The 25682-nt window shown below is 45.1% G+C and overlaps 1 protein-coding gene across 6 annotated transcripts in view; it reads right to left on the bottom strand.

The window, feature by feature from the left end:
* arhgap32 (Rho GTPase activating protein 32) overlaps positions 1–25682 on the bottom strand; it is a 539690-nt gene that overhangs the window by 34037 nt on the left and 479971 nt on the right. For all 6 annotated transcript variants that reach the window (XR_004416763.1, XM_033049880.1, XM_033049882.1 and 3 more), the window contains 5 exons: positions 19501–19645; positions 17881–17963; positions 15788–15895; positions 8720–8865; positions 976–1177 (listed from right to left, as the gene is read on the bottom strand). Coding sequence is in view for 5 of the 6 variants with exons in the window: in XM_033049880.1 (XP_032905771.1) it covers positions 976–1177; positions 8720–8865; positions 15788–15895; positions 17881–17963; positions 19501–19645 (684 nt within the window). In the remaining variant the exon portion in view is untranslated. The remainder of the gene's footprint in view (positions 1–975; positions 1178–8719; positions 8866–15787; positions 15896–17880; positions 17964–19500; positions 19646–25682) is intronic.

Genomic DNA, 25682 nt, shown 5'->3' with positions numbered 1-25682 from the left:
CAGAAGAATCAAATGTTGGGCTTGTGAGGGAGACTGCTGGGGTAGTAAGAAGATGGGACCCGAGACTGATAGGTTTGCTCTGCGGGGAGAGCAGATGCGTGGACGATGGGCCAAATGGCCCCCTTTTCTGTGGCATAATAAATAAATCATATCTTTCTAAGCGAAGGTAATTGACCTGAAACAGTGGCTCTTTTTCTCTCTCTCCACATCCTGGCCTGCTGAATGCCAGACACAAACAACTGGAGTAACTCAGCGGGACAGGCAGCATCTCTGGAGAGAAGGAATGGGTGACGTTTCGGGTCCAGACTCTGCTTCAGACTAATGCTTCCAGCAGCTTCTCTTTTTGTAAATTTGCACATCTTTAAGTGAGAAATCTGTGATGATCTTTCAGAGAATGCAAGTCCTCAGATAATGCTGCAAAAGGGTCCCGATGGATGAAATGGCAATTTAAACCTTTTGATCAAATTGGCTGCAGATGATTTTAACGTGATTCGAGGGTTAAACTGTTTCCCAGGTTCCAAGACACTCGGCCGCTGAAGAGATGTGAAGGCTGCTTTGGGGAGAAGATTTGAAGTGCTGTATGTGAGCTGAGAAAATGCTGTCTCTCCTTACAATTCCTCATCACAACCCTTCCCCACTTCTAAAGTAAAGGCACCAAGGCCAGAAACACTCGAAACCTGCTCAACCTCGGGTTAATGATTGGACCTGCCATTCCTATCGACATGGTGGGAGAGAGAGAGAGGATGGGTGGGCGGGAGAGAGAGTAGATGGGAGAGAGGGGATGGGATAGAGGGGAGGATGGGAGAGAGTGGAGGGCAGGAGAGAGGGGAGAGAAGGAGAGAGGGTGGAGGGGGAGAGGGTGAGAGAGAGAGAGAGTACAACCAGAAATGTTTTCAAAAGAACATTACCACCACAGCTTTATGCTAGGTACATCTCTAAAGTACATTAGCATTGTCGGCGGTGAAGGTTGCTGACCTGTCCACGGGGAAGTCTATGACCGTGTGGAAGCGTCCCTGCAGTGCTGCTGGTCCATCTCCTACTTCAATGTACTTGCTGTCAGCAGTGAGCGGGGAGTTGATCTGGAGCTGTGTGCGAGCTTGGGCCTCCTCCAGGGTCAGCAGCTTGGTGGAAGGGGACGAGACCAGCAAGGACTTGGGCCGAGACAAAGAGGTATGTCCTGCAGGGGAAACCAGAAGAATGAGAGTGAAAGCGGCAGAATACCAGCACCAGGAGTCTCCAGCCACCCAGCCACATATTGCTAGCACATCGCACGCTGGGTGTCTGAAGCAGATACATGCACAGACTCTAAAAACTGGTATCAGGCTATTACAAAATATGAAACAATTGGGATAATCTAGAACCCACTCACTGGATTCAGGCCATTAGAGGTGTGCAGCGATGCAGTTTAGTTTCCTCAAAGCTCTCCACTAAACAGCTTCTCATTTGCAGAAAATCTCATCCTGCAACAAACACCCCCCACCCCACCCCCACCACTCCAGGAAATCCATTCCTTCCTCTCAATACTTGCAGAGATTCCTAAACAGCATCCTCTACTCCAGAGGAATGGGAGCCCACTTCCAGAGAACCTGTTACCACAGGCCACATTCTCCCCATCAGTGAGGCATGGTGGCACAGTTACCTCACAGCCCTAACAGCCCCAGTCCCACGCTACCTCCCATGGGGTTTCACGCTGTTCCCACGCACCACAGGTTGGGGCTTAATTTCCCACTGGTGTACACGGCAGCAGCGAGATCAGATGGTAGCTGATGGGTTCAGGAGATATAGAGGAAACGAGTGGGGCAATGGGATTGATGGGCTTGGTGTAGGTGCTGGCATAATGCCATGCACACATTAACATGCTTGGACACACACACACACACACACACACACGGTCTTGCACACACTCACTCATGCTCTCACGCTCACATTTTTTTGACACGCTCTCTTACACAGCCCACTCGCAGGCGTGCACACTCACTCACCACCTCACATTCTTACACACTGAGGATTAGCAGTGTCTAACAGGCACTCATTTAGTGCGATTGTGTGTGACTGAGTGAGTGTGCGTATGAAAATGTGCTTTTCGAAGGCAATGTGCTAATTTAGTCGTCATTATAGCTCTATCTTTAAAGATTTTATTGCCAAAATGTGACTTTTGGCTTGTAAAATAGTGATGATCTTTGTCATAAAAAGATTACTTGAACCCAAACCCTCTTTATGCCAAATGAAAATCATACCTCAGCAAAGCAGCTTGTTCACACGATCAGGGGCAACGGCCTGGGTTATGCTGAAGCGGGGAAGCTGAGAGTGAGCTACATAGAGCAGCGTAGGCTTGTGTGTCGGGCTGTTTAACAGTGTCGCTGTGGGAGCTACCTAGGTGCAACCTAGCTTGAACAGATATAAATCTTTCGAGGCTTAGCTATGTGCAAGACCCTCATATACTGTTATTTATATCCTCATAATCAAATGAGGTGGCCATTTGGCCCTTTGAGTCTATGCCAGCTTGCTGAACAATCCATGAATCTCATTCCCACACATATTTCTTTGTAACATATTCCCTCTCACATGCCCATTAATCTGCCCACTACTGATTCTCCCACCACCCATTTATGGGCTGCTCACTATTGCCAATTAACCTACCGAATAGCCTATATTTTGGGATCTGGGAGGATTCTGCAGCACCCAAAGGAAACCTAGGCAGTCACAGATGGGAAGTGTATGCTCCATACAGAGTGAATAGGGTTAATTCACAGCAACCAATTAACCTACAAACCTGAACACATTTGGGTGTGGGAGGAAACAGGAGCACCCGGACAAAACCCACGCAGTCGCAGGGAGAATGTGCAAACTCCACATAAACAGCACCCGTCAGCTCTCTGGTGTTGTGAGGAAGTAGCTCTACCAGTTGCAAATTTTTGAGCAATGATTGTACACAAAAATGCTGGAGAAACTCAGCGGGTGCAGCTGCATCTATGGAGCGAAGGGAAATAGGCAACGTTTCGGGCCGAAACCCTTCTTCAGATTTGAGCAATGATTATTGTTGGCTTTTTTCTGTGGAGTTTAATTCCTTCTCATGTGCATTCCCCCAGCATTCAGTGACACATCTCCCCACAGGGGATACAGATTCCCTATTCTCCACTTCAACATCTGAAAAGAGATAGGCAATAGACAATAGGTGCAGGAGTAGGCCAATCGGCCCTTCGAGCCCACACCGCCATTCACTGTGATCATGGCTGATCATCCATAATCAGTACCCCATTCCTGCATTCCAACCATATCCCCCAAGTCCGCTATCTTTAAGAGCTCTATCTAACCTCTCTTGAAAGCATCCAGAAAATTAGCCTCCATTGCCTTCGAGGCAGCGAATTCCACAGATTCACAACTCTCCGGGTGAAAATGTTTTTCCAAATCTCTGTTCTATGTGGCTTACTCCTTATTCTTAAATGGTGGCCCCTAGTTCTGGACTCCCCCAAAATCGGGAACATGTTTCCTGCCTCTAATGTGCCCAATCCCTTAATAATCTTACATGTTTCAATAAGACCCTCTCTCATCCTTCTAAATTCCAGAGTATACAAGCCCAGCCGCTCTATTCTATCAACATATGACAGTCCCACCATCCCATGGAATTAACCTGCCATTCCCTCAATAGCAAGAATGTCCTTTCTCAAATTTGGAGACCAAACTGCACACAATACTCCAGGTGTGGTCTCACTAGGGCCCTGTACAACTGCAGAAGGACCTCTTTGCTCCTATACTTGACACACCTCTTGTTATAAACATAGAAACATAGAAATTAGGTGCAGGAGTAGGCCATTCGGCCCTTCGAGCCTGCACCGCCATTCAATATGATCATGGCTGATCATCCACTCAGTATCCCGTACCTGCCTTCTCTCCATACCCTCTGATCCCCTTAGCCACAAGGGCCACATCTAACTCCCTCTTAAATATAGCCAATGAACTGGCCTCGACTACCCTCTGTGGCAGGGAGTTCCAGAGATTCACCACTCTCTGTGTGAAAAAAGTTCTTCTCATCTCGGTTTTAAAGGATTTCCCCCTTATCCTTAAGCTGTGACCCCTTGTCCTGGACTTCCCCAACATCGGGAGCAATCTTCCTGCATCTAGCCTGTCCAACCCCTTAAGAATTTTGTAAGTTTCTATAAGATCCCCTCTCAATCTCCTAAATTCTAGAGAGTATAAACCAAGTCTACCCAGTCTTTCTTCATAAGACAGTCCTGACATCCCAGGAATCAGTCTGGTGAACCTTCTCTGCACTCCCTCTATGGCAATAATGTCCTTCCTCAGATTTGGAGACCAAAACTGTACGCAATACTCCAGGTGTGGTCTCACCAAGACCCTGTACAACTACATAAAGGCAAACATGTCATTAGCTTTCTTCACTGCCTGCTGTATCAGCATGCTTACTTTCAATGACTGACGAACAAGGGCCCCCAGATCTCATTGTACTTCCTTTTCCCAACTTGACACCATTCAGATAATAATCTGCCTTCCTATTTTTGCCACCAAAGTAGATAACCTCACATTTATCCACATTAAACTGCATCTGCCATGCATCTGCCCACCCACCCAACCTGTCTAAGTCACCCTGCATCCTCCTCACAGTTCACACTGCCACCCAGCTTTGTGTCATCTGCAAATTTGCTCATGTTACTTTGAATCCCTTCATCTAAATCATTAATGTACATTGTAAATAGCTGCTGACCCACACTAAGCACTGTTTGCCATTCTAAAAAGGACCCGTTAATCCCTACTCTTTGTTTCCTGTCTGCCAACCAATTATCTATCCATATCAGCATTCTACCCCAATACCATGTGCCCTAATTTTGCCCACTAATCTCCTATGTGGGACCTTATCAAATGCTTTCTGAAAGTCCACGTACACTACATCCACTGGCTCTCCCTTGTCCATTTTCCTAGTTACATCCTCAAAAAATTCCAGAAGATTAGTCAAGCATGATTTCCCCTTCGTAAATCCATGTTGACTCGGACCGATCCTGTTCCTGCTATCCAAATGTGCCGTAATTTCATCTTTTATAATTGACTCCAGCATCTTCCCCACCATCGATGTCAGGCTAACTGGTCTATAATTCCCTCTTTTCTCTCTCCCACCTTTCTTAAAATGTGGGATAACATTAGTTACCCTCTAATCCACAGGAACTGATCCTAAATCTATAGAACATTGGAAAATTATCACCAATGCGTCCACCATGTGCGGAAATCCTGGGGGGGGGGGGGACGAGGCGCGTCCCCCTGTTTTGAGAGGTGGGGGACAATGCCCCCCATGTTTTGTAATCCGGATTTTTTAATTCAGTGAAAAAAAAAATTAAAATCTCCGCTTTCCGTGAGACAGTGGGGGTGTTACTGTTAAGCGCTTGTTAAATGTCTCTATTAACACCGTATTAGCACGATGTGTCACCACTTGTGTTTTGACCTTCCAAAACTGTCTGATGTGGGTACAATTACCATTTGAACTAATGGGATGGGAAAGATTTAAACGGGTATCGGATTTAAATGGGTCAGGTCATTAAGGAATCCGGTCGAACAGGTTTCCTGACTGGCTTGCAGGTAAGTCCCTCACTCACATTATTTAGTATGTTTTTCCCATCTCTCTCTCCTTCCTCCAAGGTTGGTTCTTCTGTTTGCCTTTATTTGCTTCAGTTTTATTTGTTTGTGTTATTTACATGATACCAGAGTTTGCAGATGGTGTTTTACTGAAGAAATAGTCTGATCCCACCTTCAGTCTAGATCAATAGATGAACTAATTTAATAGGACAATGCTGGAATTAATACAGCAAAGGGATGGTGAGTGTGCAATGTTGTCAAAGCAACATGGTTTAATGGACAAAGTTTGTCCAATGTAGCAGCTCAGTGAAAGGAGAACAACAAAATAAATGTTACAATCTTCCGATCTACATTCAATTTGGGATAGTGCTTCCATCAGCAGCCCATTTCCTGCCCATTATGTGGTCAGAGCAGGCAGATCAAGGAGGGCTAGTTAACAACTCAGACTCAAACACTGGTCCAAATTATTACTGACTGTTAATATAAAGAAAACAGGAAATAACTCAAAACAGTGAATCATGAGGGGGACAAAATGGCCAATGTTCATAGCAATGAAGATTAAGGAAAAACGTAATGCATTTTATGCACACATTAAAAACCAGGGAGGGTGTAGGACCACGAGCAAGAGCATATGGGCTAGGTACTAAACAATTACTTTGCATGGTAGTTATCCAGAAGGACATGGAGGATAGTAAGATCAGTGCAGGTATGCTCATATTCTCGGGCATGTTGATATCAAGGAGGAGATGTTGGATCACTTGAAGAAAATTAAATTGATTGACTGAATTGATTGAAAGAGTCAACATAGAAACAGGCCCTTCGACTCAGTCCACTCCAACCATCGATCACCTGGTCACACTGCTTCTATGTTATCCCATTTTGTCATCCATTCCCTACACACTGGAGGCAGTTTACAGAGGCCAATTAACCACAACCCTACCTCCGTACCAAACTACTACCTTTGCATAGGTTGTACTGCATACCTTGGCTTGCACTATTGTGGCCTGGTTGCCAAGTACAACTGATCATTTATTGTATTATGGTTTATGGTGTATTTATTTGTTGTGTTATTGCATCCAATGTGCCGGTAAAGCTGCAGCAAATAAGAATTTAATTCTTCTGATCCTGGTGCATATAACAATTAAACACTCTTAACTTGATGCTTGAATATTGTGTGCTGTTCTGGTCACAGTATCACCGGAGGGATGTGAAGGCTTTGAAGAGAGTGCAGGGGTTTGCCAGGATTGTGCCCGGATTAGAGTATTAACTATAAGGACGTGTTGGAAAAACTTGGATTGTTTTCTCTGGAACATTGGAGGTTGCAGGGAGACCTGAGAGAAGTTTTGAGAGGCATAGATAGATAGGGCAGTCAGAGTTTTGTTCCCAGGGTGAACATGTCAATTACTAATGGGCAGAGCTTAAAGTTGAAAGGGGGTAATCTTAGAATAGATGCACAAGGCAAATGAGACAGGCGTGTGTCTGGAACGCACAACATGGTGGATATGTTGGTGAGACATTTAGACAGGCGAGTGAAATGGAGGGAATGGTGGGAAATGGATCAGAGGCAGGCAAGCAGGATTAGTTTACTTTGATATTATGGTCAGCACAGACATGCTTGGCAAAAGGTCCTGCTCCTCTGCTGTTCACATGGATCCCTCTCTGAAGAGAAGGTTGTACGATAAACCATTGAATCCTGCAAATCTTTGAAACTATTTTGTCCTGTGGTAGAAATATGTTCCACAGACTCAAACTGCTCCTGAGCATCATAGACCAAGGAATGAACAACATAATCACATTTGGGCAGCAAACACACTGATTATGTTCAGATATAGTAAATAAAATAACTTTTGTTAAATACTCGTCCCAAAATAAACACACAAAGTACCTGAACATAGGCTTTCTGCAGGAATAGAGAACAGTATTATTCATAGGACAAAAAGTGAGAGTGCTGAAGTAACTCAGCGGGCCAGGCAGCATCTCTGCCAAAAAGCAGAACAAGGCCATAGATGAAAAGACAAACGGTGTGAGTTAAGGACAGAAGAGGTACGAACTGTGAAGCCAGAGGAAGGAACATAGGTGGAAGGAAAGGGGGAATGAGAGTGCAGGTGGGGCACAAGGAAGAGAGGTGGAGGAGGGTAGGGAGAAGGGAAGTGGAGGGGTGGAAGGGCTGTTTGTAGATTATTTACCTAAAATTGGGGAATTCAATGTTCATGCCGTTTTGCAAATTTGCATGTGGCCTCACTCTGGCAATGGAGGAGGCTTAGAACAAAGGTCAATATGGGAATGGGAAGCGGAGTTTAAAAAGTTAGCAACCGGGAGATCCAGCAGCCTTTGGCACGAGCGCAGGTGTTCGGCGAAACATTTGCCGAGTCTACACTTGTTCTTGCCAATATACAAGAGGCCATATCAGGAACAGAGTGCAATTGATGAGGTTAGAGGAGGTGCACGTGAACCTTTATCTCACCTGGAAGAACTGCTGAGCTTCCTGGATGGATGTGAGGGGGGAGGTATAGGGATAGGTGTTACATCTCCTGTGGTTGCAGGGGAAAGTACCTGTGGGGAGGGTGGCTTGGCTGTTGTAAAATACTATTCATCAAGCAGAATGTAACCACTCCAGAGCAAAATCCGTTGTGAATATAGTGACCATGAGGAGCAGGTGTTAAACTATGTAACCACGGAAACAGGAGTCCTTCAAGCTCATTTCACCATTGACTGAGATGGTTGATCTGTGGCTAACTCCATGTTCAATAACATTGTTGTCAGAAACAGATTTATCAGATTCAAATTCAGTTTAATACTGACCTAGCACCAATTAACATCTTTAGAAGAAATCCAAAGACTTGGAATGCTTTGAATGTAGAAATATTCCTCAGCAGCAGTTTTGTAATACCCTGCCTCTCGTTTACACAAGCCCTGATCCTGCTCTCACCAAGCTCCAAAAACTCTTTCCCCATCTTGAAAACGTTGATCAGATCACCTCCAACTTTCATTCAAGGATTATCTGCCATCCCACACATTTATGCTGCAACCTTCTAAGCCAATGCACCTTCATATGATGCCCAAAGCGCTTGCCTGTTCACAGTGGTCTGACTGCACGGAGACTCACTGTTTTTTTACAATGGGCTGGATTGAGACATACCTGCACCCTCCCGGATTACGGAGCTAAGCTTGGAACTGAACAGGACATCCACATGATTGAGAATGAATTCCACCACCACAGACTGTATCCGAACCTCCATAAAGGCAGCAGTGCCACTGAAACAAGCCGATTCGATCTGCCGGGACCTGGGAAGAGAGTCAAATCAGGCAGTTTAAGATGGAAATACGCTGTTCCAAGAAAGAGTGCACGTGAGCAAGTGTGACTAAGCAAGTGTGACTGAGCGAGTGACTGAGCGAGTGCGCAAGTGTGACTGAGCGAGTGTGTGTTTAACTGATCGAGTGAGTGTGACTAAACGGATCGAGAGTGGGTGACTGAGCATGTGAGTGCTCGAGTGTGTCAGAACATTAGTCCAAGAAAAACTAAATGTGCAAATGTGAATGTATCGTGTGAGTTAGCAAACAAGCGTGAACAAGTACGAGTGAGTTAAAGTATGTGACCAAGTAAATATTATAAACACTACTCTCCACCCAAACCAGAGTACCCAGCTGTACAGCACACCTCTTCACTCCCAATAATAGACTTATTCACAAGAGAAAACAGACCCAGGTGTCATTAAATCACAGAACATCACCCACAGAAAGATAGAACCATGACCAGTCAAATACCCCTCCCAATAAGAGACCCAGCATAGATCAGCCCAAAACAGAAAGTTTCCTCAGGAGAATACAATTCCATTCCATGATGAGTAGGAAAATATTGATGTATTGATTGATGACAATATGGTTTAAAAATGGCTGATATGCATTAAAGAACACATTTGTGATAAAACCCTTTCCCCATTTGCTAGTTGATATGGCTTAAATTTCAGATAACACATTATTCAGCAAATATAATTAAAACTCCATCTCAAAAATTGAAAGACAGCATAATTACCAACCCGCTACTCCCAGCTCCTCTCCCTACTTCACCATGGCCATTCTCACCTGCATTACTCAGCTATGTAGCAGACGGGGCCTGCCACCTGACAGTCGCTGGCCCAAGCTGAACCTGACTTCATTCATGCCACAAACTCTGTGATTTACACAACAGTTTTCAAACCAAGGGGATGGATAAGGGAATGTTAAGGGTGTAGTGCTGGTGAAGTGGCTAACTTAAGACAAACACAAAATGCTGGAGTAACTCAGTGGGTCAGGCAGCATCTTTGGAGAAAAATAATAGGTGACATTTCGGGTCAAGATCCTTCTTCAGCCTCTGAAATGTCACCTTTTCCTTTTCTCCTGACCTGCTGAGTTACTCCAGTTTTTTGTGTCTGGCTTCGGTTTAAACCAACATCTGCAGTTTCTCCCTACACGAAGTGGCTAACTTGTTAGACTAGTGATTAAAAGGCCTGGATTTAAAAAAACACAGAAATCAGAATTTTCAAAAAAGGGAAATAATTTGTAACTGTGGCCACAGAGCCACGTGATTATCATAAAATTTTCTAAAGAAGGATCGTCTGTGTGATTCCCGCTAGAGATGCTATCTGACCCGCTGAGTTCCTCCAGCTATGTGTTTGTTGGTCATAAAAGCCCATGGTTCACTAATGTTTTTATGGATAGAAATCTGCCGTCATTTCTCAGGCTGACCGGGATTTCAAACTAATAGTGGAGGAAATATTTGAGACACTGGATCTGTTAAGAATTTTAGCACAGAGATATTAGAGAAGATGGCAAATCTTGAAGTGGATAAGTCACTGGGACCAGATGGGAAGCAGCAAGGAAATGGCAGAAGAGTTGAACAGGTACTTCGGATCTGTCTTCACTAAGGAAGACACAATCTCCCAGATGACAGAGGATCTAAGGGGGTAGAGGAACTGAAAGAAATTTTCATTTGGCGAGAAATAGTATTGGGTAGGCTAATGTGACTGAAGGGTGATAAATCCCCATGGGCCTGATGGTCTGCATCCCAGGGTCCTCAGGAAGGTGGCTCTAGAAATAGTGGACGCATTGGTGATCATTTTCCAATGTTCAATAGATTCAGGATCAGTTCCTGTGGATTGGAGGATAGCTAAAGTTATCCCACTTTTCAAGAAAGGAGCGAGAGAGAAAACGGGGAATTACAGACCAGTTAGCCTAACTTCAGCGGTGGGAAAGATGCTGGAGTCAATTATTAAAGAGGTAATAATGGGGCATTTGGATAGCAGTAAAAGGATTAGTCCAAGTCAACATGGATTTATGAAAGGGAAATCATGGGTGACTAATCTTCTGGAATTTTATGAAGATGTGACAAGTAAAATGGATGAAGGGGAGCCAGTGGATGTAGTGTATCTAGACTTTCAGAAGGCCTTTGAGAAGGTCCCGTACAGGAGACTGGTGACTAAAATTAGAGCATATGGTATTGGGGGTAGGGTGTTGACATGGATAGAAAATTGGTTAGCAGACCGGAAGCAAAGAGTAGGAGTGAACGGGTCCTTTTCAGAATGGCAGGCAGTGGCGAGTGGAGTGCCGCAAGGCTCGGTGTAGGGGCTGCAACTGTTTACCATATATATTAATGATTTGGAAGAGGGAATTAGGAGCAACACTGGCAAGTTTGCGGATGACACAAAGCCGGGTGGCAGTGTGAACTGTGAAGAGGATGTTAGGAAGTTGCAGGGTGACCTGGACAGGTTGAGTGAGTGGGCAGATGCGTGGCAGATGCAGTATAATATAGATAAATGTGAGGTTATCCACTTTGGCAGCAAAAACAAGGGGGCAGATTATTATCTCAATGGGGTTAGGTTAGGTAAGGGGGAGGTGCAGCGAGACCTGGGTGTCCTTGCACACCAGTCATTGAAAGTTGGCGTGCAGGTACAGCAGGCAGTGAAGAAAGCTAATGGAATGTTGGCCTTCATAACAAGAGGATTTCAGTATAGGAATAAAGAGGTTCTTCTGCAGTTGTATAGGGCTCTGGTAAGACCACATCTGGAGTATTGTGTACAGTTTTGGTCTCCAAATTTGAGGAAGGGCATTCTTGTGATTGAGGCAGTGCAACGTAGGTTCGCGAGATTGATCCCTGGGATGGCGGGACTGTCATATGTGGAAAGATTGAAAAGACTAGGCTTGTATTCACTGGAGTTTAGAAGGATGAGGGGAATCTTATAGAAACATATAAAATTATAAAAGGACTGGACAAGCTAGATGCAGGAAAAATGTTCCCAATGTTGGGCGAGTCCAGAACCAGGGGCCACAGTCTTAGAATAGAGGGGAAGCCATTTAAGACTGAGGTGAGAAAAAACTTTTTCATGCAGAGAGTTATGAATTTGTGGCATTCCCTGCCACAGAGGGCAGGGAGAGAGAGTTAGATAGAGCTCTAGGGGCTAGTGGAACCAAGGGATATGGGGGGAAGGCAGGCATGGGTTATTGATTGGGGACGATCAGCCATGAGGGCCTCCTCCTGCACCTATTTTCTATGTTTTCTATGTTAACATGGCAATCTGAGGGAAGTATGCCGTGATATGACAGGGCACTGAACATGATCATCCAGTGGTTTGTGGACACACAGGCAGTGCTACTGTGTATGCCTACACAGGGGCATCCTAACAGAGTTGTTGCCTCACAGCACAAGACACCAGCATCCAATCTTCACCTCCAGCGTGGATGGTTGTTAAAGGTAGAAGTGAGAGGGTGACGACTGACGGCAGAAGTAGAGGTGAAGGGGAGACGACGGTTGTTAGTTTACAAGTGGAAAACACCTTTCATCTCCAAGTAACATTGCTGGTGGGCAGCATATGATAAGCTTTAATCTACAATTTGAGAGGGAGAAGGGTAAATCGGAAGGGTCCGTATTACAGTTGAACAAAGGGGACTATGGAGCCATGAGGGAGGAGCTGGCCAAAGTTGACTGGAAAGATACCCTAGCAGGGATGACAGTGGAACAACAATGGCAGGTATTTCCTGGAATAATACAGAAGGTGCAGGATCAGTACATTCCAAAGAGGAAGAAAGAATCCAAGGGGAGTAAGGGGTGACCGTGGCTGACAAGGGAAGTCAGGGACAGTATAAAAAGTAGAACATAGCAAAGATGAGCAGGAAGCCAGAGGATTGGGTAACTTTTAAAGAGCAACAGCAGATAACTAAAAAGGCAATACGGGGAGAAAAGATGAGGTACGAAGGTAAGCTAGCCAAGAATATAAAGGAGGATAGTAAAAGCTTCTTTAGGTATGTGAAGAGGAAAACATTTGTTAAGACCAAAGTTGGACCCCTGAAGACTGAAACAGGTGAATTTATTATGGAGAACAAGGAAATGGCAGACGAGTTGAACAGGTACTTTGGATCCATCTTCACTAAGGAAGACACAAAATTTCCCTGATGTACTAGTGGCCAGAGGATCTAGGGTGACGGAGGAACTGAACGAAATGCACATTTGGCTGGAAATGGTGTTGGATAGACTGATGGGATTGAAGGCTGATAAATCCCCAGGCCCTGATGGTCTGCATCCTAGGGTACTTAAGGAGGTGGCTCTGGAAATTGTGGATGCATCGGTGATCAGTTTCCAATGTTCTATAGATTCAGGATCAGTTCCTGTGGATTGGAGGGTAGTTAATGTTATCCCACTTTTTAAGAAAGGCGGGAGAGAGAAAACAGGAAGTTATAAACCAGTTATCCTGACATCGGTGGTGGGGAAGATGCTGAAGTCAATTATAAAAGATGAAATAGTCGCACATTTGGATAGCAGTAGAAGGATTGGTCCGAGTCAGCATGTATTTACGAAGGGGAAATCATGCTTGACTAATCTTCTGGAATTTTTTGAGGATATAACTAGGAAAATGGACAAGGGAGAGGCAGTGGATGTAGTGTACCTGGACTTTCAGAAATCATTTGATAAGGTCCCACATAGGAGATAAGTGGGCAAAATTAGAGAACATGGTATTGGGGGTAGAGTGCTGACATGGATAGAAAATTGGTTGGCAGACAGGAAATGAAGAGTAAGGATTAACGGGTCTTTTTCAGAATGGCAGGCAGTGACTAGTGAGGTACCGCAAGGCTGGGACCGCAGCTATTTACAATATACATTATACATTAATGATCTAGATGAAGGGATTAAAAATAACATTAGCAAATTTGCAGATGACACAAAGCTGGGTGGCAGTGTGAAATGTGAGGAGGATGCAGGGTGACTTGGACAGGTTGGGTGAGTGGGCAGATGCATGGCAGATGCAGTTTAATGTGGATAAATGTGAGGTTATCCATTTTGGTAGCAAAAACAGGAAGGCAGATTATTATGTAAATGGTGTCAAGTTGGGAAAAGGGGAAGAACAACGGGATCTGGGGGTCCTTGTTCATCAGTCACTGAAAGTAAGCATGCAGTGAAGAAAGTGAATGGCATGTTGGCCTTCATAACAAGAGGAGTTGAGTATAGGAGCAAAGAGGTCCTGCAGTTGTACAGGGCCCTAGTGAGACCACACCTGGAGTATTGTGTGCAGTTTTGGTCTCCAAATTTGAGGAAGGAGATTCTTGTTGTTGAGGGAGTGCAGCATAGGTTCACCAGGTTAATTCCCAGGATGACCCAAACATGTCCAAGTTTGCGGATGACACGAAGCTGGGGGGCAGTGTTAGCTGTGAGGAGGATGCTAGGAGGCTGCAAGGTGACTTGGATAGGTTGGGTGAGTGGGCAAATGCATGGCAGATGCAGTATAATGCGGATAAATGTGAGGTTATCCACTTTGGTGGCAAAAACAGGAAAGTAGACTATTATCTGAATGGTGGGCGATTAGGAAAAGGGGAGATGCAACGAGACCTGGTTGTCATGGTACACCAGTCATTGAAAGTAGGAATGCAGGTGCAGCAGGCAGTGAAGAAAGCAAATGGTATGTTAGCATTCATAGCAAAAGGATTTGAGTATAAGAGCAGGGAGGTTCTACTGCAGTTGTACAGGGTCTTGGTGAGACCACACCTGGAGTATTGCGTACAGTTTTGGTCTCCCAATCCGAGGAAAGACATTCTTGCCATAGAGGGAGTACAGAGAAGGTTCGCCAGACTGATTCCTGGGATTGCAGGACTTTCATATGAAGAAAGACTGGATAGATTCGGCTTGTACACGCTAGAATTCAGAAGATTGAGGGGGGATCTTATAGAAACTTACAAAATTGTTAAGGGGTTGGACAGGCTAGATGCAGGAAGATTATTCCCGATGTTGGGGAAGTCCAGAACTAGGGGTCACAGTTTAAGGATAAGAGGGAAGTCTTTTAGGACCGAGATGAGAAAATCATTTTTTACAAAGAGAGTGGTGAATCTGTGGAATTCTCTGCCACAGAAGGTAGTTGAGGCCAGTTCATTGGCTATATTTAAGAGGGAGTTAGATGTGGCCCTTGTGGCTAAAGGGATCAGGGGGTATGGAGAGAAGGCAGGGATGGGATACTGAATTGGATAATCAGCCATGATCATATCGAATGGCGGTGCAGGCTCGAAGTGCCGAATGGCCTACTCCTGCACCTATTTTCTACGTTTCTATGTTGGGACTGTCATATGTTGATAGAATGGAGCAGCTGAGCTTGTATACTCTGGAATGTAGGATGACAGGGGATCTTATTGGAACATATAAGATTATTAAGGGTTTGGATTTGCTAGAGGCAGGAAACATGTTCCCGATGTTGGGGGAGTTCAGAACCAAAGGCCACAGTTTAAGAATAAGGGGTAAGACATTTAGAACGGAGATGAGGAAAAACTTTTTCACGCAGAGTGGGGAGAAGGCAGGAACGGGGTACTGATTGTGGATGATCAGCCATGATCACATTGAATGGCGGTGCTGGTTCGAAGGGTCGAATGGCCTACTCCTGCACCTATTGTCTATTGTCATACAGTTAGAAATGTGAATGAGCCACTACAACTATTCTTTACTCTTCACTCACTTTAACATGTGTAACATTAGCCCCATCAGTAAACCCGTGGGCTGACCAGTTATATGTTTGTGGATGCTTTTTACTACCCAGTTCCAGCACCATCCATCACAGCTACTGCCAGCAACAGCAGGCAATTGTCGACCATATTGAAAATGACAGTGTGTTTTAAATTGATGATATTATAGAGCAGTGGCACAATGTCAACATCAGTGCGATACGGATTCTGAGATAATCGGTTTGTTTGATCTCACCTCAGAAGGTTTGGAGCCCAGACAATAGCCAGGTTCTTGGTGTGCATGTTAGTGATATAACTGTAGGTTGCCAATTGAGCCAAATGCCTCATCAGAAATTCGAGAGTCCTGGACGCCAACAAAACACAAGTTAACTACATGTTAGCACAATGTTCAGGACAGAAAGCAGAAATTTCACAAGTATTACAGTCACAATGCACCCTAATGCAAGGCAGCCAACTAAAAACAAGTAGAAAAGTTACAGGAGTGATGTGCATTCATCCCCCAGTGATGTTAATGCAAGACTGTTCACAACTTGGACATAAGTAAAGTGACAAAGGGTTGCTGTGTAGTGATGGAATGAGCACACTGTGTTCTGAAGCACTCTCCAAGAGGAGGTTGGCAGACCCATCATTTATTTATTTGCCTCTGTACTCCACAATTTGAGATTTGTAATAGAAAAAAAAATCACATGTGGTTAAAGTGCACATTGTCAGATTTTAATAAAGGCCATTTCAGGGCACCATAAAGTTTGGGACACATGGCTTCACAGGTGTTTGTAATTGCTCAGTTGCGTTTAAATGCCTCTTTATTGCTGGTATAAGAGAGCTCTCAGCACCTAGTCTTTCCTCCAGTCTTTCCATCACCTTTGGAAACTTCTATTGCTGTTTATCAACATGAGGACCAAAGTTGTGCCAATGAAAGTCAAAGAAGCCATTATGAGACTGAGAAACAAGAATAAAACTGCTAGACACATCAGCCAAACCTTACGCTTACCAAAATCAACTGTTTGGAACACCATTAAAAAGAAAGAGAGCACTGGTGAGCTTACTAATTGCAAAGGGACTGGCAGGCCAAGGAAGACCTCCACAGCTGATGACAGAAGAATTCTGAATAGAGAAAAATCCCCAAACACCTGTACGACAGATCAGAAACACTCTTCAGGAGTCAGGTGTGGATTTGTCAATGATCACCGGAGACTTCATGAAAATAAATACAGAGGCTACACTGCAAAATGCAAACCACTGGTTAGCCTCAAAAATAGGTTGGCCAAGTTACAGTTTGCCAAGTACTTAAAAGAGCAACGACAGTTCTGGAAAAAGGTCTTGTGGACAGACGAGAAAGTGTATAGACACATCCTATCTGCTCGTTCAAACAAATGCCTCAAAACTCATTGGTTCATTCTACAGCACGACAATGATCCAAACATACTGCTAAAGCAACAAAGGAGTTTTTCCAAAGCTAAAACAAATGGTCAATTCTTGAATGGCCAAGTCCATCACCTGATCTGAACCCGATTGAGCATGCCTTTTATATGCTGAACAGAAAACTGAAGGGGATTAGCCCCTAAAATAAGCAGAAGCTAAAGATGACTGCAATACAGTCCTGGCAGAGCATCACCAGAGAAGACACCCAGCAACTGGTGATGTCCATGAATCACAGACTTCAAGCAGTCATTGCATGCAAAGGATATGCAACAAAATACTAAACATGACTACTTTCATTTACATGACATTGCTGTGTCCCACACATTATGGTGCCCTGAAATGGGGGGACTATGTATAAACACTGCTGTAATTTGTACATGGTGAAACCCAAATGTATAAAAATGGCCTTTATTAAAATCTGACAATGTGTACCTTAACCTCATGTGATTTTTTTCTATTACAAATCTCAAATTATACAGTACAGAGGCAAATAAATAAATGATGGGTCTTTGTCCCAAACATTATGGAGGGCACTGTAACTCGTGACAACAGTCGTGAATAGAAGTTGCGTGCAAAGGTGTCCCAGGTGAGAAGATTCAAGGTTTTGATGCAATAAAGATAGTTGTGTAACTAATGTGGGGTTACAGCAGGCCAGAAACGCAGTCCCAACACCCAAACCTACCCATGTCACAGCAGTTAGCTCTCTTCATTTGTGTGCTGCAACTGTGTTGTCTGTACCAGAAATTACAGAGATACTACTCCCACTTTGAAAAGGAACACAGAGATTTTAATCCATTTGAAATTCAACCTCTTCATGTTTCCCAAAGCTGAAGAATTACATGACAGGACAGACACTGAGAAATACACTGGGGCTTTCAAAGCATTCACCAGTCTGTGTGCAGGTACCTGTAGTGAGGAGGAGGAAGCTGCTGGATCACATCATGAATTTTAACCAAGCGATCCTCATCAGAAGCCACTGAGACAGAATCCTGCAGGACACAAGTGGTGAAAGTAAACAGTACTCTCACAGAAACATGATGCACAGCCTGCATACTTCCCCAACACAACATGCCCTCCCTCTTCAACCTGCGTGGGTAGGGATGAGAGTCAAGGCTGAGGGGCTAGAGTTTTATCCCCGCTTTTGTGTATTGTGCAGTTCATCATGTATATTGAACAACTCAGGAACAGGCCTTTCGGCCCACATGTTTGTGCCGATCATGATGCCAAGCTAAATTAATATCCTCTGGCTGCATGTGATCCACATCCCCTGTATATCCATGCGTCAAACCAAAAGTCTCTTAAATGCCACTGTCATATCCACCTTCACCACTACCCTTGTTCATTTGCAAGTGAATAAATGCAAACACCAGAGTATGTTGCAATAAATGTTAACATATGCTGGAAAATTAACTGAAGAGACAAATGGAAGAGACATGGAGCGTGGAAACAGGTCCTTCAATCCAACTTGCCCACACCGACCAACATGCCCCGTCTACCCTAGTCCCACCTGCCTACATTTGGCCCACATCCTTCTAAACCTGTCCTATCCATGTACCTGGCAAATTGTTTCTTAAACGTCGCAATAGTACATAACTCAACTATCTCCTCTGGCAGTGTGTTCCATACACCCACTACCCTTTGTGCAAAAAAGTTACCTCTCTGGTTCCTATTAAATGTTTCCCTCTCTCACCTTAAACCTATGTTCTCTGGTGCTCAATTCCCCTACTCTGGGCAAAAGATTCTGTGCATCTACACAATCTATTCCTCTCATGATTTTGTATACTTTGTATTGTTCTGTTTGCATTGCCTGAGAGTTTAGCTATTGTCCTGTGTTTTATGGTGCCCCTAGTTTGTTCCTCAGTGACAATGCTCTCTGGGTCTGTGTGGCATGGTCATTCACTGCGTGTACCGTTTACTCTCAATACACGTTACTCTGGGAAAATGCCGTACATTTTCCCCTTTACAATGAAGTCAACTAAAGCAACTGTGTTAACTGAAGCAATTGTCAAGTCACAATTGTGGAACTCTCTATTGCATGCACAATCACCAAAGTCGATTCACCTACTGAAAAATAATGAGTTATGATCCGCATGCTGTCACGTAAACATGCACAGATGAATGATCCATCTCATGTTGTGCTGGTAAACTCGTGAACGATGGCCAGAGCAAGTGGAATCCATCACTAATGTCACAGGCCTATGTGGGCATTAGTGAGTGTCAACAAATGCTCAGCCACCCTCTTCTAACTGCATTGAGGCCACCCTTGCATTGGACTTGGGACTGAGGATGACAGCATGAAAGTGATGACTGCAAGGGAGAAGCAGAAGTAAAACGTGTCCATGTCAGCCAGCAGTGAGGCATAGTTTCCCTGATCAAAGAAAGCACAAATCCACAGCCAGGCACATGCTGGGCTAATGATGATCTGATTGCCATGATATGGAGTTGTGTAAAATCACTGCCAATAGAATCATACAACCATTAACCCCTGATCATTGCTTTTGACACACTCACTGTGAAAGTACTTACTGAGAACTTCTCATATAACTGGTAGGTGAGTAGTGGGTTCGGTAATTCTCTGAAGTAGAGCTTGCACAGGGATCCCACACAATGGATATCCTGCAGGTAGAGATCCTTTGTCAAATCGGGAATCTGCTCAGAGTCAAACTCGTGTCTGTGGGAGAAGTCCAAAAAGCATAAACAGAAAGATATTGAGCAGTTCATATTTCACTTACTTTTACTTTCACACAGAACTCGAGAAGTGTGCAAATGAAATTACTAGTGGCAGCCTAAGGCACTTCAGCAGTGCTACAGCCATGGGCACTTGAGAAGTGTGCAAATGAAGGCAAACTCAGTGATGTGCGAACAAATGTGAACTCAGAAGTATGCTGATGGGTGTGAACTGGGGATGTGTACTGACTAGTGAGAGCTGGAGAAGTGCACTGATGAGTGTGAGCTGGGAATGTGTGCTGACGAGCGTGAGCTGGGAATGTGCTGTTGAGTGTGAGCTGGGGATGTGTGCTGACGAGCGTGAGCTGGGAATGTGCTGTTGAGTGTGAGCTGGGGATGTGTGCTGACGAGTGAGAGCTGGAGAAGTGCACTGTTGAGTGTGAGCTGGGGATGTGTGCTGACGAGCGTGAGCTGGGGGCATGCTGATGAGTGTGAACTCTGCCACGACTGTAGCACTGCTGAAGAGCCTCAGACTGTGGCTGCTAAATATGCCGCCAAGCCACTTCTGTGCAAAGACTACTTTTTCCTGAGGAGGCTATCCAATGGTTCAATGGCTCTGGTCCAATCCAGGGATATAATTGGTGAATCATTGCTCATATTTGGGCAACTTATAACCCAGTGGGATGAATATTGATTTCTCTAACTACAAGTAACCCTGGCATTCCCTTTCTCTCTCCATCCCTCCCCCACACAAGCATCAGCTTCTCGTTTTTACCCAACAAACTGCTAACAATGGCTGTTTCCTTTATCATCGTTACTGTTTTGCATATCTTTCATTCATTGTTCTTTATCTCTCTACATCATTGTCTATATCTCTCGTTTCCCTTTCCTCTGACTAGTCTGAAGAAGGGTCCCAACCTGAAACGTCACCCATTCCTTATCTCCAGAGATGTTGCCTGTCCCACTTACTCCAGCTTTCTGTGTCTATCTTCTATATTCCTCTTTGTTTAGTTCAGTTTATTGTCACGTGTACCAAGGTACAGTGAAAAGTTTTTGTTGCGTGCTATCCAGTCAGCAGAAAGATAATACATGATTACAATTGAGCCATTTGCAGTGTATAGATACATGATAAGGGAATAACGTTTAGTGCAAGGTAAAGCCAGCTTTAGTCGATAGTCCGAGGATGACAGAAACATCCTGCCTTAGATCAAGCACCAAAACTGTACATATTCCAAAAACGGTCTTATCAAAACGCTATTTAATTGTAGCGCTTCTTTATCCTTAAAGTCCAAACCTCTTCTAACAAAGTATAACCATAGCATTTGCTCTTCAAATTTCAAGCTACATCTCTGTGTACAAGGACATCCAGCCCGTTTGAGAAGCATCATTCTCCAGTCCCCTGTTATTTAATAAGCAGTTGCATTTGTTTCTTCCTACACAAACTCAGTATATCTCCACATGATATTCCATCTCTCCACATCCTGTTCATTGTCGAGCCCTGTCCAATTCCCATTCATACCATTTTGTTTCCTTGGCATTCATTATCCCCATTCAGCTTTGCATCAATGGACAACAAAGATATATTTCATTTGATTCCTTCAAATAAGTCACTGAAATAAATTATAATAGCTCGGACCACAGCACATTATGCTTGGGTTTGATAACCTGAGAAAGACACATCTACTGGGCCAAATGAAATTGTTGCTAAGCTGTGAACAAGACAATCAGAATTCTGGACAAGTAATACTGACCTTTTATTCGTAGCGGTAATTTTCAGGTCAGCTGGCATTTTAGTTTCTGAGTTCCAGGGGCAGGAGAACAGCTTAAACTACTTATTTTTGTTATACTTCTAAAAAACATTTTCCACCTTCTAATAGTGGTGTTGGCTCCTGGCCCTAGTGGAGAAGCTGCTGCTGTCCTTCCTCGTTCATCGTTCAACGTCCTTCAGTGGGCACCAGGGAATGCTCATGGCAGCACTGGGGGGCGATGACCCAGAGTGCAGGGTAAACGCGTGGGGTAGCCTGACTCCTTCAAAGCATTACAAATTGGCCATCAACTCACAATTTTTCCCATTTCTCTGACAGTTGCTGATCACTGACCTGGATCCATGCTATTCTATTCTGTAGCTATGCTATTCCTTTCACATACTCCTCTTTCAAACCAGCACTGATGTCTCTCTTTCTCTCCTTTCCCAAGCAGGCGTTTGGAGTGGACACAGAATGTGTTGGTGCGAGTGTATGTTAGAGAGATTGATGGGCCCATGATGGGCCAGGCCAAGAAAGTGCACGAGAAGTTGATTCTTGTCAAATCCACAGTTTCTACAATTTAGGAAGGACCTTGCACATTAATTTCCATTCGTCATCAAGTGTGAACCAATCTTTAATTCCACACCGGGGCGGCACAATGGTGCAAAGGCACAGTTGCAGCCTTACATGACCAGAGATCAGAGTTTGACTGAATCCTGGTGTTGCCTGTTTACTTTGTGCATTCTCCCTCCGACTGTATGGGTTTTCTCCGGGTGCTCCGATTTCCTCACACAATCTAAAGTTGTGCAGTTTTGTAGGTTAATTGGCTTCTGTAAATTGCCCCTAGTGTGTAAAATAGAACTATTGTATGGGTGACCACTGATCTGGTGATTTGGTGGGCTGAAGGTGTTGTATCTCTAAACATAAACCCTATGAGCCTAATTTCATGCAGTAACTTGAAAGGTATTTTATAAAATAACATTTTAAATTCCAAGGACACTGCATTTTAGCTTGCTTTAGTTTAGAGATACAGTGCCAAAACAGGCCCTTCGGCCTACCGAATCCTAACTGACCTGCGATCCCCGCACATTAACACTACTCCACACACACACACACACACAGGCGGAAATCCTGGGGGGGGGGAGGAACTGGGGGACACGTCCCCCCCATGCTTTGAGATGTGGGGGACAATCCTCCCCATGTTTTGTAATTCAAACTTTATCAGACACTTTCTAAGGGCTGAATCGGCCCATTTGCAGGGTCTTTCAGCGCCCGGCGCAGCTTAAAATCCAAACTGCAGCATCGAAGCTCCCGATGTTGAAGCCTCCGCCGGCCGAAGAAAGGCCCCGCGAACGAGCCGATTCAAGCCCCACGATTCAGGGCGGATGAAGCTGCTGTTGCTGGAGTTCGGAGATGGTCACCAATCAGGTCAGCTTCCGATGTTACCGTCCACAGAGCCCACGGCCGAAGCCTCACGTGTGTGTGCATGCACGGCCGCCAAGAAATTGTGTCCCCCGCATGTTTTGATAGCGATTTCCGTGGCAGCACACACACACACACACACACTAGGGACAATCTTTTACATTTATACAATTACTAGACTAAGTGGGGGGTCCCTGTCACACAGGAGGCTTGGTCCTCCAACTAAATATTCCACCACTTACCCATAGCCCCCAACTGCACAGGCGCAGCTTATTTCCCCTCTCCCCCCCTCCTCTTCACCCTCCCTTTTCTTTCCCCTCTCCTCCTCCCCTCCTCCAATCCCTCCCTCACCTCTCTCTCCCTCTCCTTTCCCCTACCCTCAGTCACTCCCTCCCTCCCTCCCTCAATAACTCCTCTCCCCTCCCTACTCCCCTTCTCTCCCTCTATCTCCTCTCCTCCCCCACCCTCCCCAGGATCTCGAGGTTGCTGCTCTCTTCCTTCATACGTGCCCCGGAGGAGCATCATCCGTCGGCGCGGATCCTCGGCTCGGCCCAGAAGCACCAGTAGCTATGGCCGCGCCGGCCTTTGGGGGGGGGTGGGGGAATGAGAGCTCAGAGAAAAGACGGGGGAAGAGCCATGGGGGAGAGAGGGGTATCACGGGGGAGGGGGTCAGGAGCCAGCGAGGGGGACCAGAGGGGAAGGGGCTGGAGCTGCGGCGCGTTGCGATTGCGGATTCACCGCTTTCCGTTTGGCGACATCTCTATCGCTGCGCCGCTTCTGGTCCCTCCGAAAATTGTGTCCGGTTGGAGACCTCCGCCGGCCACCCACAGCTTCCCTCAGCTCCAATAAAGAGGCGTTGGCGCAGGAAAGGGTGGACTGTCACAGGGAGTGACAGGAGAGGAGACCAATCCCCGCGGAGCTGACTGGCAGGAGAGGAGATCAATCTGCGCAGCGCGATTATTAAGATTTTTAAACCGCACTAACTTTTCAAAAATACCACCGATCGGAACAAAACTTGTTGCACTCGCAGCACAGGAGAATGGTGAGTGAGCTGGCGTTTTTGCGCAAGTAGAAAAACCGTGCAAACCGGAAGAGCACAAGTTCAGAGCTTTAGTTATGTATAGATAGATACCAAGCCAATTAACCTACAAACCTATACGTCTTTGGAGTGTGGGAGGAAACCGAAGATCTCTGAGAAAACCGACGCAGGTCACAGGGAGAACATACAAACTCTGTAACGAGTTGGGTCGAACCCGGGTCTTTGGCGCTGTGGGCTGCAACTCTAGCGTTTCGCCACCGTGCCGCCCAAACCAACTGGCTTTCCCTCATCGACACAGCTAGTGAATGGTAAAACGATTTGTCAAATAAAATGTTCCTTCCATATATGTAGATTGAATTTGTTCGATCATTTTATGCTTTGTCAAGTGCTCTGTTACATAGAACAGTACATGATAGGAACTGGCCCTTCGGCCCATCATGTCGGTGCCAACCACAATGCCAATTTAAATTGCTCGTCTGTCTGCACAGGGTCAGTATCCCTCCATTCCCTGCATGTTCATACTTTCGTCCAAATGCCTCTTAAATGTTGCTGTTGTATGTTTCCACCACTTCCCCAAGCAGCATGTTCCAGGCAGACTCCGCAGTCTCCAATGCACCAGTTGTCCAATCTATCCTTGTAGCTAATACTCTCTAATCCAGGCAGCACCCTGGCGAACCTCTTCTGTACCCTCTTCATACTTTCCCTTCAATGGAGAGACCAGACTGCACACAATACCTAATAAACCAGTCTGAAGAAGGGGTTCGACCGGAAACATCACCCATTCCTTCTCTCCAGAGATGCTACCTGGCCCATTGAATTACTCCAGCTTTTTGTGTTTAGTCATAATACTCCAAATGTGACTTCACCAAAGTTTTATACAACTGGTAACATGACATCCTGGTCTTTACATTCACACTCCAACCAATGAAGACTTGCATGCCACACATCTTCTTTAACACTCTATCTATTTGCAATACCTCTTTCAGGGAGCTACAGATTTGCATCACGAGATCCCTCTGTGGAATCATGCTCCTGGAAGTTCTGCCCTTTCAATGTTCCAATGTTACAATGCTCCTAATCACAGCTTCCAGCCTTTTCTTCTACTGTTGATGCAAGGTTGACCAGCCCATTGGAAAATGGCGGCGCACCTGAATGCAGCGGCTTTGCTCTCCCCCGTGTGGATGTTTTTGTTTTTGTCTGTCTTGTCCGTCTGTCTGTGGACCTGCGACTCAAAACACAACCGGCAGGACCTTCTGAGGATTGGGACGCTGTGTAGCGAACTAGAGTTCGCAAGGAGCTCCCACAACGACGATATACCGGCAGAAATCACCCGCCCAGCGGAGTCCGAGTGGATCATCTTACCGAAAGGACGGTGCGGGAGGCGGCGCAGACGGAGGCGGCAGAAGCGCGGTTGTCGAGCCGGCATTCAAGCTAGGCTAAAGAAAGATCCCTACAGACCAGCGCTACCCAGTATCTTTACTCTGCTACCCTCTGGGAGGCGATTCAGGACTCTGAAGGCTCGCACCGGTAGACTAAAGAATAGTTTCTACCCATGTGCGATAAAAGAGCTAAATTCCAACAGAGAATGCTGGGGAAGCAAAATGTAATTCTAAGAAATGCCGCCAAATTCTTTTAAATTCTTTTAAATTCTTTTAAAACACCTATTTATTTTCACTAATAAGTGTACATATGTGTCAATGGTTGTCGTGTTTGTATTGTTTTTAACCGGAGGAGATGTAATGGAATTTCGTTGCACAGTATTGTGCAATGACAATAAACGTATTCATTCATTCATTCATTCTAACATTCTCGGTTTCCTTACTCTCATGAAGAGT

Source organism: Amblyraja radiata, chromosome 33 (genome assembly GCF_010909765.2).
Source record: "Amblyraja radiata isolate CabotCenter1 chromosome 33, sAmbRad1.1.pri, whole genome shotgun sequence".
Lineage (NCBI taxonomy): Eukaryota > Metazoa > Chordata > Chondrichthyes > Rajiformes > Rajidae > Amblyraja > Amblyraja radiata.
The sequence above is the reverse complement of the archived record's forward strand: the minus strand, read 5'-3'. Positions and strand labels throughout refer to the sequence as shown.